This window comes from Ipomoea triloba, chromosome 9 (genome assembly GCF_003576645.1).
Source record: "Ipomoea triloba cultivar NCNSP0323 chromosome 9, ASM357664v1".
Lineage (NCBI taxonomy): Eukaryota > Viridiplantae > Streptophyta > Magnoliopsida > Solanales > Convolvulaceae > Ipomoea > Ipomoea triloba.
Genome location: NC_044924.1, coordinates 8,868,963 through 8,884,084, shown reverse-complemented (window position 1 = coordinate 8,884,084; position 15,122 = coordinate 8,868,963). Strand labels below are relative to the sequence as shown.

Here is a 15,122-nt window from a genome sequence, read left to right as displayed (position 1 = left end):
AAAAAAAAAAAAAGAATTTTAATCTGAATCCTATTTCAGGATCTCTTAGCTAATCCCAAATGCTCATTGCTTGTGGCAAAAGATCCTGAGGATAGGACTGATTTAGTCATAATTGTGCATGGTGATGCTGTTCCTGTAAGTTGTCACTTTTATCAGGTTTCTGTTCATTCTTTCTATGGGAACCTTAGCCTGTTCCACATATTTAATGCTATGCTCTAAGATGTAGGTGTCTGAGACTGATAAAGATGCTGTTCGTGCTGCATACTTGGCCAGGCATCCTGATGCATTCTGGGTAAGTTTTTGTTTGTTTACTTCTTGAATAGTATTATGGTCTTATAATCAGCACCTCTTCTTGTTTCATTTGATGTTTTTCTTTTGTGAAGGTTGACTTTGGAGATTTCCAGTTCCTTAGAATTGAACCCAAGGTTGTGCGATATTTATCAGGTGTTGCAACAGCTTTATTGGGATCCGGAGGTTTGTTGGTTTTTTTTTTTTTTTTTTTTTTTTTTTTAAATAGCCATCTCATGACTTACCATCCTCCGCTTTTTCTTTACCTTTGACATTTCTTATCCCCTTTTTATGAGATAATCTATGTTATGTAATGGACTAATGTCTGAACTGGCTCCTGCTTTCCCATTCACCCTAGAAGATGAGTAACCAATAAAGTTTAATCTACTTAAGTAGAATCTCAACTGAGTGTGTCCTCCTTTACTGTGTGCATTTGCATTTACTAACTAGAGAAATACATTAGCTTGTACATTTGTAAAACGGAGAATGGAATGGAAAACAGATAATTGAAGTAAACTCATGCCAATATTATTGCATCTTTCTTTCTCTTTGCTTTCTTTCAGAGTTCAGCAAAGAGGAATTCAGAGCTGCAAAAATAGATCCAATTTACCAATTCTCTAAGCCAATCTCGGTATTACCTCTTAATGATTGTTGCTATAATGTAGATCACTTGTACATTAAATTTAATGCAATCTATCTAATTCCGCTCCCTTAATTTGTCAGTCCCACATGAATAAAGACCACACAGAAGATACCAAACTAATTGTGCAGCACTCAACATCTGTTCCAGTAAGTTTGGCATTCCTTTGTGTTTAGCTTCTCATAGAATCTGCTATTTAGTACATGATTACAATTGTCTAATAGTAGTTGTGGAACTTAGATAATTTACCTGGTAAAGACGTGGATAATATTCATAACAACAAAAGTAAATGCTTTCTAGTGGCATCATATAATGTTAATAAGTCTCAGATATATGTTCTGAAGTGGCAGCTTTCTGATGCTTGGATCGAATAGTGGTTAATAATTGAGATGCTATTTAGTCTTAATGTGACTTTGTTTTGTGTTTTCATCTGTGAGAGAAAGGGAGACATTGACACACAGTATGAGACCAGATGTAGCATACTAGCATGTGTCTTCATCCTTTTCTCTTCCCTGTGTATTGCCTGCATCTGATAGTATTCTTTTTATGAAAATTTTCTGTACATCTAAAGTAAAAACTTACTTTGTTGCCCAGGTGGAGTTTGCTTACATACTGGATGTGGACAGTCTTGGATTTAATGTTAAGGTGTTGTGATTTACCATCTTCCTGATATCCATTGGTGATCTGTTGGTGTTCCTGATATGTTGACTTTGTTAACTTTGGGATTTTTGAACTTTGAGATTCTATTGGTTTTCCTACGTTACATAGTTCAGTTGTAGGGATCAGTTATTATATTTCTTTCCTCAGAATTAGAAGTTTATAGATGATTAAGCTGTGTGTGTGTATGTATTTATTTATTTTCAGGCTGGGTATCAAGGGAGCACTTTCAAGCTCCGGGTTCCTTTTCCTAGACAAGCAGTAGATAGAAAGTAAGATGACATGTCCATTCCAGTTGCCTCTCATTTGCTTTGCTTTCTTTTATCTTTCTATTGCTTTCCTAGACAAGCAGTAGATAGAAAGTAAGATGACATGTCCGTTCCAGTTGCCTCTCATTTGCTTTGCTTTCTTTTATCTTTCTATTGCATAATGTAAACGGCATGTCTGATGGTCATGCACTGGTTTTTACACTTCCCACAACAGATTTCATCTAGCTACAACCTCTTAGGTTTATAACAATAATACTTAATACGCATCCCTTTGCAAATGGTGATTTTTATGGACATTGTTATAGACGTTGAGAAGTGTTGGCCTTGGTCCTATGCTTGGCTCCCAAGACTAATCCCTTTGCACCACACCTATTTTGCAGGGATGTAAAGATGCTGATTGTCGAAATGCTTCAGGCTGCAAGGACTTAAGGTGTTCGAATGTTTGATTCAACACATCAGCATTTGTATCTTCCAGTTTACAACATCTGATATATGATAGGAAAATATGGTGTATTACTTCTTTATTGACATTTGTAATCCCATCTTGTGTTTATTGAACTGATACATAGAATTGCACAAAGCTTGTAGACGATTTTCCCAGAATAGGAATGGAAATTTTGCAGAATGAGTGGATGGAGTTTTAGGTGCTCATTATGTAATTCCTTTTTGGTTCAAAAATAGAACATCATTATAACTGGGAGGATAAGAAAGTTTAGAAAAAATACACGTACAGTTCAGAACCAGAAGGTGAAGAATGTTTTAAAAAAATTTAGATATTCAAGAACTGGAATAAGTTATAAGTTCTATCAAACAAAATTTATTTTTATCCTTACAATTCTCATTTTAAAAAGCGTACTCCAAATATTTATAATTCATTACTATTTTCTTGACCTTCTTACCATTCTAACTCATTTTCAAACTCTAATAAAAAGGTACTGAAATAGTATTTGCAATTCTTTCAGCGTTGGAAGGATTGCAAATACTATTTGAAGTTGAGAAAAAAAAAATTTGCATAGATTATCATATGAGATTGTAGCTCCGTATAATTAAACTTTAGGATTTACTAATTATTACTTGTCAGAGAAATTCATCATTCATTGTTTCATGGATATCATCATTAACTGATTTAGCTATAGTATTTGATTAGAAGCAATGACTCCGTATAATCAGGGTGGATATAGGAATTTTTTTAAAGAGCCTAAAGTTATATATACCATATTGATTGATTTGATTTTAATTTTAATGCAATGAAAACTGTTATATACGGAGTATAATTGATATTGAAGGTTTTAAAATTATTTTTAATAACATTGATTTTGAATCTAAAGCATATAATTCAAATTGTGTATAAACTTGGTTCAAACTTTTGTTAAACCTTTTGGATTAACTAGATTTTGGACTTTTTGTTTCAAAATTTGTAGATGTTCAAATTAAAATCTTTTAGGAGGCTTAGTCTACATTCACCCACTTTGTTTTTTATTTTTTATTTTATTTTTATTTTTAATGTCAAAAGTAAATATTTAACTAAGACACCTCCAATGCTTCAATGGTGATGCTTTTTGTTCAAGTTTTTTTTTTTTTTCTTTTTTTTTTTTTTTTTCCAACTAAGACTTTAAAAAGAAAAAAAAAAGGAAAAAAAATAGTTGTCAAAGTGAGTTAGCGACTTGGCGTTCACTCTCAACTCTCAAGTGTCTAGTGAGCATGTGAAGAGCATGCGCTTGTTTGACACATACTTACCTTCAACAATTCGATCACATTTTTCTTTTATTTTTTTAAACTAAAAAATTAAAATTCAAAATTCAAAATAATATAAAAGCACACCATTCTCCCTCTTTTATCACCTCCCCCTCTTTTTCTCTCATATCCAAAAAATTAATGAAAAAACGTTCATTAGACAATAGATTGATTATTACTGTTGAGTTGTCATTTATAAGATATAGGTTGGAGTAGCGCCGTAAATAATTGTTTTGGAATATTAAATTATAGAAAAAAGGGGCATGTTACCGTTGGCGACAGCTGTAAGGCAAGCGGGACACCCTGTCAGGATTCAACGAACGGTCGGTCAGTTGGGGCATCTAAATCAATGGAGAAGATAGAGCAAAAGACGCATGTCTTGTGGTAACGGCCTTCTCTTCACTTCTCGGACCGCACTGCCCGTTCTACCCTTCACTCTCCGTATATAAACCTCCTCTCTCATCATCTCCTTCACCATTCCATTCCCATTCTTCCTCCATTGCTTCTGTGACAGAAATTCTCTATTTCTTCACAGATTTTGACTGATCTATCATTCCATTACTCACACAAAAAAATGGAGGCAATGAACGCCAAAGTTTTCTTCGCCGCTCTCGTCGTCGCTCTCGTGGCGCTCTCCGCCGTCCAAGGCGCTGCCGCAGTTGATACTCCTGCACCGGCGCCCGGCCCTTCCTCCGATGCCGCCGCTTTTGTTCCCGCCGCTTTCGCCTCCGCCGTTGCTCTGGCATTCGGATTCCTCTTCTAAATTGGTGAAGCTATGAAGTACATACAATGTATTTGGTGTTCAAAACGCTCAATTTATTCTTCTGCATTCCGAATAGGCCATGGCTCTGGAGATTAGTCCGTTCAGATTTCTGAAAGGAAATATATATATTTGAGAGTTTCGTTTTCTGTTTTGGGCTTTGAGATGAATTCTTTGATATTGTTGAATAATTTGGGGATTGTACCTTGGACATATTCGTAATATTTATTATAATTGATTTCTATATCGGCTTTGTTCCCATATCATAGAATCGTTTTCACAACATTCGTTCTTAGTTATATTGGTTCGTGTTTGAATGAATCGCCGTTGAATACACCGAATGCGCATTATGCAGGGTAGCAATTAGGGTTTGTTTTATGGCAAGACAATATATATTTTTTCTTGAATTAGTTTGTGGCCAATTGGCCATGGAAATCCTTTTATTTTTAACTTGAGCATATGATATACTCAATTGCACTGGAATTGCTAGTTAAGGGGTGTCTCAAAGCATAGCTACCACAGGATGCTATTACGAACACAACACTCAACTGGCTGATCAATGTAAAGATGGTAAATATAAAATTTTCTTTACTATAATATTATTTCTTTACCTTTTGGTTAGTCTTTTTCTTTCCCTTTCAAGTTTCATGCTTACCAGTAGTAGTTGTGATAATAATATATTATCCTTACAGGATTATGATTAGCTAATAATGTTGACCTTTTCAACTAATATCAACTATTATATTCTTTGGATATAAAGACTGGGAAGGATTGTTGTCTTGACAACTAACTATTGAAAAGTATTTTCAATATTCAATTTCTGCAAAATATGAAGGATATTTACATTCCAGGTAGAAGCAGTTTTAAAATGTTTCTCTACATATTTACATTGGGGGATCTTATGAAACACTGAGATAGCATAATTGGAAAATAAGGATTCACAAGACCTGATGAACAGTGAAAAGTCCTGTTTTCCCTCAATTTGCTTCATCCAACTTGGGTGCAGGGTTAACTGCTTTCTTGATTCTCTTCAACAAAAAAAAAGTGGTGTTAGATAAAGCATATGCTTTAATTGATTCATTGAACAGCATATGCTTTACTTTGTTTTATCCATAACAAATTAAAAGAACCAACTAAGCTTGTTTGATTCTCTGCTTTACTTTGTTTTATCCAGAACAAATTAAAAGAACCAACTAAGCTTGTTTGATTCTCTGCTGATCAGATATGAAGTTGGGGAATAGAAGGGTAGGAATCAGGTTCTCATATATCACATCATAACATGATATTATGATTCTTTGCTGGAAATATGATTTTTTTTTTGGGTTTGGTTCTGAATGAAATTTGATGGAAAATATTTGCAAACCTTGTCATCAGTGCAGATCTGGAAACAGAGTTTGTGATTCTGGTGCCTGTGCTTCTGGGAATTTCCAATGAAAATTATGCAGAGAGTGGCAGCAGCAGCTGCAGCTACCCCAAAGGAACAAACAGCTCCAATTCCATTCAAGCTCCACCTCCATATCTTGACTCCTCCATTCTGTTGATGAACACCACCATCCATCTGATCACCTTCCATGGCCTTCCTTCTGTAAGCTTCTCCTACCTCAATCTTGGGCACAAAGGACTTGCTGTTTGATCTTGGTGACTCTATTTTTGCAGTGCCCGCGAATTCAGCCTCCATCTTCTTGAAGAAAACCTGAGACACTTCTTGCTCTGCCTGATCATATACCACTGGAGACTCAACACCATGATCATCAACTGGGAGAGTGAGCAGTTCATGGTTGATGTTGATGGAGTCAGTGTAACATTCTGTGGAGAAGATTTTCTTGCCTCCTCCTCCATCAACATCATGGATTTCAAGAAATCCATAGTCTGGTAAGATTTCCCACCCTTCAAGATCCATCAATGGAGAATCTGTAAAACTCTCAGCAGGCAGGGGAAATGAATCTTTGGTTAGTTTGTGTTGAATTATTGCACTGAAGATGGTGGCTTTCAAGTTCTCAATTTCAGAGAAGAGTACCCCAGTGTCTGTCTTGCTCTTTGGGACAGTGAAGTTGAGAGTTGTGAGATTATCCACCTCCAAGCTCCAAAGATGACAAGGCAAGTGTGCTCAGGGTCCCACTTTAGGGAAACCAGATATTTCTTTAAATTGTTAAAATCGAATTAAGGAATTTGTATTTAGATTACTTTGGTGTCACCTAGATAAACAGGAACAAAACAAGAATAGGAGAGATTTTTTTAATGATGTGACATAATTTTACATAATTAAATAATTATTAAATATTTATGTTTATTCCGAAGGCAAGCCCACTCCACCTATCTAATTTAGGCAAAAATTTGTGAATTACGCTTTTTTAACTTGTTAAAACTTGTATAGTTTGATGTACATATAAGTTTTAAAATTAAAAAAGATTTCTCATTCTTTTTAGATTTATTATTATTTAAAAAAAATAGACTCCCTTATATAAGATTGTAGAAAGTGATTAGAAAAATGTAAATTATAGAGGATATTCTGACTTCACAACATCATTTTCCTGCTAGCGCAAATGGTAAAAAGAAATACCACTGAAAAAAGAAAAGAAAAATTAGTGGAGATTTCTTGTGGGAGTCTGTTTGGACTTTGGAGTGACATGTTTGATAGACAAAATGTGAAAAGATAGCAGTGAAACGGCCAACGATATCATCGCAATTTGGCAAATACATTATTAAATATGTATATGCAAATAATTTAATTTAGACTTAATTCCATTTTTGGTTTTAAATTTATAAGTGACAATCACTTTAAGTCTTTTTTATTAGAGTATCCACTTTTAGTTATAGTATTATTGTGGTATGACTATTTATTGTCATTTATCAACAAAATGGTTTAAATATTGTTAATATTGATGTTTTCACAATATTGATGTTTTCACAAAAATAAACATAAAAAATATATCAATTCAACATACTTTAAATAAAAAATTGGAATGTCTTTGTATTTAACAATATTTTGACGATTTTGTTGATAAAAGACTAAAAATAGTCATGCCGTAATAATACTAGAACCAAATAAAAATGTTCTAATAAAAAAGGACTAAAAGTGGATTATCACTTATAAATCTAAGACCAAAAATGAAATTAACTCATTTAATTTATAAAATAGTTAATTTTTGGGACTACATTAACAATTCGCAAAAAATTGAGAGACCAAATTGGTGATTTATTCTATTTTTATTTTTTCATTTTTTTCTTATTTTTTATTCCATTATTCAAAAGTAAAGGAGCAAAAACTAACAAGTAATGAATTTTATAATTATTAAAGAATTTGAAACTTATAGTAAAATAACAAAGGTAGACAAACAAACATTGTAATGAATATCAAAACTTATAGTAGAGTGCAAAGTCATCAACCAAATACCATCCAACTCATTTAAGCTTTTAGAAACATAGTAACGGAGTATTTAAAAATGAACAATCATATTATTTAGTAGTATTTATATTATTACTGAAAAACTTAATAAAATGTTTTAAAATTAAAAGACAGAATGACAAACAAAATAAAACAGAACAGAAAAATAGCATGTAGGGGTAATGACCAAAAAAAAAGTGATCCCAAATTGTTTTTATCACAGGAAGACAAAATTTGATCACTTTTTTTTAATCAATCAAAGCATGCCACAAAGAGAATAAAAAGTGAAAATATAAAATTACTCCCACAGAGTATCTCAAATAATTTTTTTTGTCAAAAAATAAAATAAAATTGAAAGAAGGCCGCAATGTAAGATGCCTAAGCTGTAGCATGTTAAAACTTAAAACTACTAATAAGATGATGCATAGATGATGTTTCAGAAGTCTATTTTTCTGTAAATTTACAAACATTAGGATTAGGATTACTTCATTGAATTGCTAGTACAAGCTGGATTTGCAAAGGTGTCACAAGTATACACAACAGGCTTCTCATTTCCTCATCTGCCAACCATATCATTTGGTTCTATATGTAATGTAATCTACAGGATGTAAACATTTAGATGATTCTTCAAGGCTGTCCTGTATGCTTTTATACCATACCCAACAGTTATTTGATAAAAGACCTAACCTCTGATCAAGAACAAGGGAGAGAAGCTTGTATCCGGAATCGGTAATCACCTGGACAGCATGACTGACTTGGCGCATGGAGACTCAATTTTCTCTTACTTTGACTGGGTGTGGAATTGATTCTAGCGCATCATGAAGTTCAGCAACACTGTTGTGTCACCCATTGTCGTCCTATTTGAGCCAATTGCACAGTTGTATTTATCTGGAAGTTGATGATTCACCCAGGGAGACAGAAGGAAAAGATGATGCCCAGAGTCGAGCATTTGTTGCGCTGTGGTGGAAGTTCCTATTTTTGCACAATCTTAGCCTAGTCCAAATCATCTTCACATTGAGCATATGAAGAATTCGCCCAAGAATTTGGCTATTCTCACCGATAATTCCCAAGTTTAAATGAGGTTCGAACCTCACACACAGAGCTTTGACCTGATGCCAGACTCTCAGGCATACAAAAAGAATTGCCCGTAAGCAGAGGAATGCCATAGCAAATACCAAGTAAGGATCTTGTACTAACTTATCATTCAGTGACGGCCAGATATTTGGTCCCATGGTGGGATTCCCATCATTTCTCGAGCTGCCAGATCGATTCATGCCAATAAAGTGAACTGGCACATGCCCTGCTTTCAAGAGAATAAGTTCAGCATGAGGTCACGGTTAATTAAGTTTTAGTAGAAGCAATAGTCTGGCTTGGTTTTTCGGCATAGATCAACTGCAGCCTCTTCGATATCAGGAAAGCAGAATAAGATTAAAACAATGAATGATACATTAGTGTTCTACATGCATATACGTTTAATAAGGAGAAGCAGCATTTACCAGTGGTTTTCCTGTAGAACATTATGAGAGGGGTCAAATCTTTAGAACCATGAAATCGCACCCTTAATGTTTGGTTCACCATTAGTATTGCTGGAAAGCTATGAATGCCATATCTTGAAAGCAATCTGTTATATAATCCACGATAGGTAGTTCAGTATTTTAGACAAACTTGCCAAACATACAACACAATTGCAAATAGTGTTTAAGCCATTGACATTTTATTAATTCCTTTTCAGGAATATAGTCATCAATGTCTCACCTAGGCGTTGCTGAAGACTGTTCAACTGCCACATGTTCAATTTGAGGATACATGTACTTCAGGTCTTCAAATACAGAAAGGAAACTTTTTGAGAATGGGCACCAGGAAGCATAAAACAAGACTGAAGTGTACACATCCTGATCTGTGGATGCCAACAACCTTTCAATGAATTCCCCACTGACCTGAAACTCAGAGAGAAATGAAAAGGATTTCAAATCGTCAATGAACAATGTAATAATAACAACTTAATAATAATCACAGCCAAAATGACAAGAGATCCACGCTTATAACCACAAGGTCACGAGTTCGAATCCTTGGCCCTAGGTTTGAGCCAGTCAACAATGGGTAACCTAGGCTGGTTTACTTCCTTGTGGTCCTTTGCCAGCTAGGGTCACAAGGCGGGGTTTACTCATACTCGAAAAGGTTGTGGGGTTTCCCTCGTCATCCAAAAAAAACAATGAAAACAATAATACACACCATGGTAAAAGTTCTCAACCACAGCAAAATCAAAGTTACCATTATATATACCAAACACATAGCATTTACAATGAATTGGAAGGAAGAAACATAATCCCTTGGTAACAAAAAATGGAGAATAAGGTGACATCTTTGCCTAAATTAATTATCACTCCTATTAATAGCAGTAGTTTGTTTCTTTTCTAACTTAAACATTCTTTTATGGTTCCTATTAGCATTAGCAGTACTTCTGTATACATACGCTTGTAGCCTTTGGCCTAAACATCCACCAAGTGATCCAAATTTCAATAAGCTTTTATTCTCTTTCTCTATACTTTGCCTATTTCTGGCAAGAATAAGGCCCATACTGCCCTTGGCCTTTTTGTAGTAACCAATCATCTCTGTCTCAATTTGAGAAGATAAAAAATTTATAAAGTATGGGAACAATTTTTTTTTTTTTTTTTAAAGAGCAAGTATAAAAAGAAGGCTAAGGTCATGTGACTTGTCTGTAGGGAGTTCCTAAAACTTCAAGACAAACAAAAGTAGTCAATTTTGATGTTGCAGAATAACTGAACAGCCAGATTGCTAGAGACCTAAAAAACAAGGCAAAAAGGCTGCATACCATCAAAGAGCTATAGCCAACTAAGCATAATTCTTTTCGAAATAATTCCACTTTTTGTTCCTCGAGTACAAGTACAATCCAGCTTCTGATCCTTGTGGATAGAAATGGTTCCCAACTATAGAAAACGTTAGTCAACCGTAAGGTCAATTCCTATTACTAGTAGTAGTTTTTTCTTTTCTACCTTAAACATTCTTTCTCTCTCTCTCTCCATATGCTTGTAGCCTTTGGCCTAAACATTAGTTTTTGCTCTCTCTATTCTTTGCCTATTTCTGGCAAGAATAGGCCCATACTGATATTGCCAATTTTTTTTTCCTTGGAAGGATCACACCCTTTCACCTATATTAGGAACCAATAATCATCTGTCTCAAATTGAGAAGATAAAAATTATAATGGGAAAGATATTTCAAAAGAAAAAGAAAAAAGAGCAAGTATTAGAAGAAAGCTAAGGTCATGTGACTTGTCTGTTGGAAGCTCCTAAAACTTAAAGACAAACAAAAGTCAATTTTGATTTTGAAGAACTGAGCAGCCAGACTGCTAGAGACCTCAAAAAACAAGGCAAAAGGGCTACATATCACCAAAGAGCTATAGCCAACTAAGCACAATTCTTTTCAAAATAATTCCACTTTTTGTTCCTAAACTGCAAGTAAAATTCAACTTCTGATCCTTGTGGATAGAAATGGTTCCCAGCTATTGAAAATGTAAGTCAACCGTAAGGTAGATTCTACATACCAGCTACACTGTTCCTTTAAATTCAATAATGGTGCCAACATGACCAAAAGAAATTAAGCATAAGAATTTCAAACCTTCTAGAATAATGTGACATCTTTGGTCTAAACTAATTTTTCTTCATATTTGACTCTGCAATGAATGACTAGATAGGATATGCATAAGCCTAATAATAAAATACTAACCATTGATCAATCAATATCCACCCACCCCCACTCACACCACTAGCTAAACAACCTAAGTTAGGCATTATGAATTCTAAACGCCAATAACAGAGTTCAGGATCTGTAGTGGGTAATCTGTATTTCATCTAAAAATTGGTTATACCTGCAATTCAAGAAAAGTATCTAAAAAGTAACAAATAAAAGTCCTGAATTACTGCAATATTCCAAAATTCTATTTCACTCACTACAAGCTATAACAAAATTACTCCAAGAAATAAAGACGTGCACCAATGCATTCAAACATAGAATTCCCATAAATTTGTGAACAAAATATTATGAATATAAAATTTCCCCGCACAAGAAAAAAAGAAACGATTTTACCAACTCACAACAAATTCAAAAAAAAAAAAAAACGAATAAATTAAAAGTATAACAAAAAGAATTACACAGAAAATCCGTAAATTTACCTCAAGAGGCGGGTGGAGAGAAACCGAGAGAGGGCATTGAGAACGGAGATGATTCAGAAACGCCGGCCTCGATTGAAACCGACAAATAGACGAGGGGGAAGATGATAATACGGTCTGAATCGAAGAAACGAAACCGACGCAGAGCAAAAACAGTCGCATTATCGTGGAAGACGCCATTGGGGAGGGAGATCACAATTCCAAATCTCAGAAGAAATTTGAGAAATTGCGGAGCTATCAGATTCCTACTTTGCTCCCTATAAAATGTATCCGCCCGCGTATGCGAATCGATGATTGTTTAATTAAATAGTAATAATGGTGTTGACCGGCTGGCTTAGAAAGAAGGGTATTGGGTTTCCGGTCAACGCTGGAGGTGGTTGATCATAATTTAGGCTGAAAATATATAATAAATAGCATTATCTATTTTTATATCTTCGTTTTTTGTCTGCTCAATGTTCAAAGTCGTGGTGATAAGAAAGCCACCCTTCCACTATCATTATTCATTAACCATAATTAATTAATTAATCCAATTCATCTTCATTAAAAGAAGTCAGAGCTCATATTAGGTTGATTATCCTGTATGAATTCAGTTGATTTTACCTTCTGCTGGTTTTAACAAGAGGAAACAATGGGTGGAATACTTGCTTGTTTAGTTATTTTTTAAACACCATTCATATTCAGAAATCAAAGGATAGAATCTTAACATTATTAAACTTTCAAATTTGCAATAATTATAAAATGAATTATAGTCTTAAAAGTTTTTAATAGTTATAAAATTAATGCCGTATTTTTTTTACTAAAACATCAAGTCATCAACCATTGATGAACCCTGATGTACGATCAATTCTCACTTTTTACGGGATGACCAAATTCAAAATTTATTTATTTATTTTTGTAAATTTTATTTTTTATTTTTAAAATAGTCTAAATTCAACAATTATTTTTTTTTTCTAGTTCTAAATCGTTACAATAACTGTCCCTACTGTTTCAGTTCAATTGCTATTGTGTCCAATTTGATTCAAAATCGTACCGTAGTCATCACTACATATAAGCAATAATTTGTTGGAGAAGAAAAATAAATGAAATAATTATTTTAAGGATAAAAATGTCTATTTAACATCAAATAAATAAAAACTGTCACTTTTGAAATAATTGAAACGATAAATATGAATACATGAATAACTCAAGAGAAAAAAATGTCATTTTCCTTTAACCAATAATTAATTTTTTTTCATAACAATCTTCTTAACTGAACTGAAGAAATATTTTTGAAAGCCAAAACAAACCAGTTTTATTAAGCCCTTATAGTGAGAAAATTAGCAACAAAATCAGGGGGGAGTTTCCTAGGACAAGCAATCAGCCTATTCAGTCTCTCTAGCAGCTACCAGATTATGTTCGTTTAACATAAGAGACAGATACCGATCTAAACGATGAACACAACGTTAGACATTGTTGGGCCGGCCAAGATACCAACATAAGACAAATCCAGTTGACAGTCCGACCGAACACTAGTCGTTATACTGTGAACCATGGTCTAAAATTAGCGTCGTTTTTTAAGTAAAAAAACTATTGTCGTTAAGTTTTAACAGATTCTGTATTTTTTGTGTGTTCATAACAAAATAAAACTATAGTGTATTTAAAATGAAACTGTCTCACATATTATGTTTATATTATCAAATGAAACTGTTAAATTGAAATGATATTTTAGTTGTGTTGAAATGAAACTGCAGTATGTATAAAATAAAACTGAATAATATGTGTCACATATTGAGTATATAAAATAAAACTGAATAACATTTTCACATATTTGAGTGCAAATTGTTCAATGAAACTGTAGTTATATCGAAATGATACTGTGATTGTGTTGTAATGAAACTACAATGTATATAAAATGAAACTGAAAAAGCAGTTTCACATATTTAGGTGTATATCGTCTCATAAAATCGTAGTTGAATTAGAATTATAATAATTTAATGATGTTGTAATCAAACTACATTGTATATAAAATGAAATTCAATAACATGTCTCGTTGCCTTAGTTGTACTGAAATAAAACTACATATATAAAATGAAACTAAATATGTTATACAAGTAGAGCTATCTACGCGAAATGAGTGCAGTTTTTTTTCCACGGCAACGACGGAACACGGTATAATTTGCCACCGAACACTGACCTCAGTCAAACCATGAGAACACCTCTTTACAAGCCAGTGCCTTGGCGACATAAGGATCCCAGTTGCAGCAAATAGGGCCATTGATGATAGCAGCTATGAACTCCCCATTAGCATCTAGCTAGGAATCTGCAGTTTAATAAGTGTTGGACAAAGAACACAAGGGAGGCAAATCCCACAGGGATTCACCTGCATCTTTGATGGCTTGCATATACTCTTCAACCCTCATTCTCTCAAATTCTGAGATTCCCATTTCACCTACTGTACTAGTCTTGGGAAACTCTATTAGTTCTTCACCAAATTCAATGCTTTTCTCGAAACTCCATAGCGTACAAGAAGAACAAGAAGACGATGATGATGAGCCCTTTTGGAGTTCATATGAACACCTTTGCAAATCATCGGCTTTATATGTAGCAACATCAAACTGTGTCTGTACATCATAAGAAAACGAATCTTTGTCTGTGTCTGGAATCTTCCCATTAGACACAGAATCATCATCTGAATTATTCCTTCTGGTAACAATACTAGGAAGGACATTAGTATTAGAGGAGGATTTTGGTTGAGGCCGAAGTTTTGAGCAGTTTTTGCTGTTGAGAATAAGGTTTCTGATTCGAGCAGCGAGGGGAGAATCTGCAGGAACACGAGTGACAAAGTTTGTCCGCGTGTTCGATCCACGAAGCAGGCAAGCGGCCTGATCATAAGCCCGGGCTGCTTCTTCTGCTGTTGCATAGGTTCCCAGCCACTTCCTTATTTTGTGTGTTGTGTCTTTGATCTCTGCAACCCATCTCCCAGAAGGCCTTTGCCTCACTCCCACAAACTTCTTGTTAAGGTTGTTGTCGCTCTGCCTCCTCTCCTGGGGTTTGATCGCTTCTTTATGATGTTGTTGGGCATGAATATTCTCCATGGAGTATATGGTAAAGATTTGAGGCTTTTAAGGTTTTTTAGTTAAGGATGTCTTTGTTCTTGCAGTTGATCCAGGAGTACGTGCTATCGCTTATATATATGTGAAGGTTTGAGTTTTCTATGATCCAA

At 34.3% G+C, this 15,122-nt stretch overlaps 4 protein-coding genes across 4 annotated transcripts; 1 reads left to right on the top strand and 3 right to left on the bottom strand.

Annotated features, from left to right (window-relative positions):
- Positions 1-33: 33 nt before the first annotated feature.
- On the top strand, positions 34-2,482 carry LOC116029519 (the record flags this gene model as incomplete). The annotated part of the gene is made up of 8 exons (XM_031271571.1): positions 34-135; positions 227-292; positions 384-474; positions 852-919; positions 1,012-1,077; positions 1,523-1,573; positions 1,793-1,857; positions 2,235-2,482. Coding segments are annotated over 8 exons (558 nt in total), but the record flags the coding sequence as incomplete, so codon positions are not given.
- Positions 2,483-5,139: 2,657 nt separating this feature from the next.
- LOC116028842 lies at positions 5,140-6,427 on the bottom strand. Its single transcript, XM_031270670.1, has 2 exons — positions 5,712-6,427; positions 5,140-5,376 (listed from the first exon to the last, which is right to left on the bottom strand). Exons 1-2 carry the CDS (start codon positions 6,246-6,248, stop codon positions 5,326-5,328), a joined length of 588 nt encoding a protein of 195 aa, XP_031126530.1. The 5' UTR covers positions 6,249-6,427; the 3' UTR covers positions 5,140-5,325.
- A 1,700-nt stretch (positions 6,428-8,127) lies between these two features.
- LOC116030496 (5'-adenylylsulfate reductase-like 5) lies at positions 8,128-12,283 on the bottom strand. Its single transcript, XM_031272751.1, has 4 exons — positions 11,924-12,283; positions 9,489-9,670; positions 9,230-9,354; positions 8,128-9,033 (listed from the first exon to the last, which is right to left on the bottom strand). Exons 1-4 carry the CDS (start codon positions 12,098-12,100, stop codon positions 8,618-8,620), a joined length of 900 nt encoding a protein of 299 aa, XP_031128611.1. The 5' UTR covers positions 12,101-12,283; the 3' UTR covers positions 8,128-8,617.
- A 1,804-nt stretch (positions 12,284-14,087) lies between these two features.
- Positions 14,088-14,994, bottom strand: LOC116029518 (ethylene-responsive transcription factor ERN1-like). Its single transcript, XM_031271570.1, has one exon. It carries the CDS (start codon positions 14,992-14,994, stop codon positions 14,227-14,229), a length of 768 nt encoding a protein of 255 aa, XP_031127430.1. The 3' UTR covers positions 14,088-14,226.
- Between the last annotated feature and the right edge of the window lie 128 nt (positions 14,995-15,122).

Coding starts and splice junctions, on each gene's coding strand:
- LOC116028842 (XM_031270670.1), bottom strand. CDS start 6,248: ATGGATCTTGAAGGGTGGGAAATCTTACCAGACTATGGATTTCTTGAA. Junction 5,377..5,711: donor AGATCTGCACTGATGACAAG/GTTTGCAAATAT, acceptor TTTTTGTTGAAG/AGAATCAAGAAAGCAGTTAA.
- LOC116030496 (XM_031272751.1), bottom strand. CDS start 12,100: ATGGCGTCTTCCACGATAATGCGACTGTTTTTGCTCTGCGTCGGTTTC. Junction 9,671..11,923: donor CTCTCCACCCGCCTCTTGAG/GTAAATTTACGG, acceptor TCTGAGTTTCAG/GTCAGTGGGGAATTCATTGA. Junction 9,355..9,488: donor CAGTCTTCAGCAACGCCTAG/GTGAGACATTGA, acceptor ATTATATAACAG/ATTGCTTTCAAGATATGGCA.
- LOC116029518 (XM_031271570.1), bottom strand. CDS start 14,994: ATGGAGAATATTCATGCCCAACAACATCATAAAGAAGCGATCAAACCC.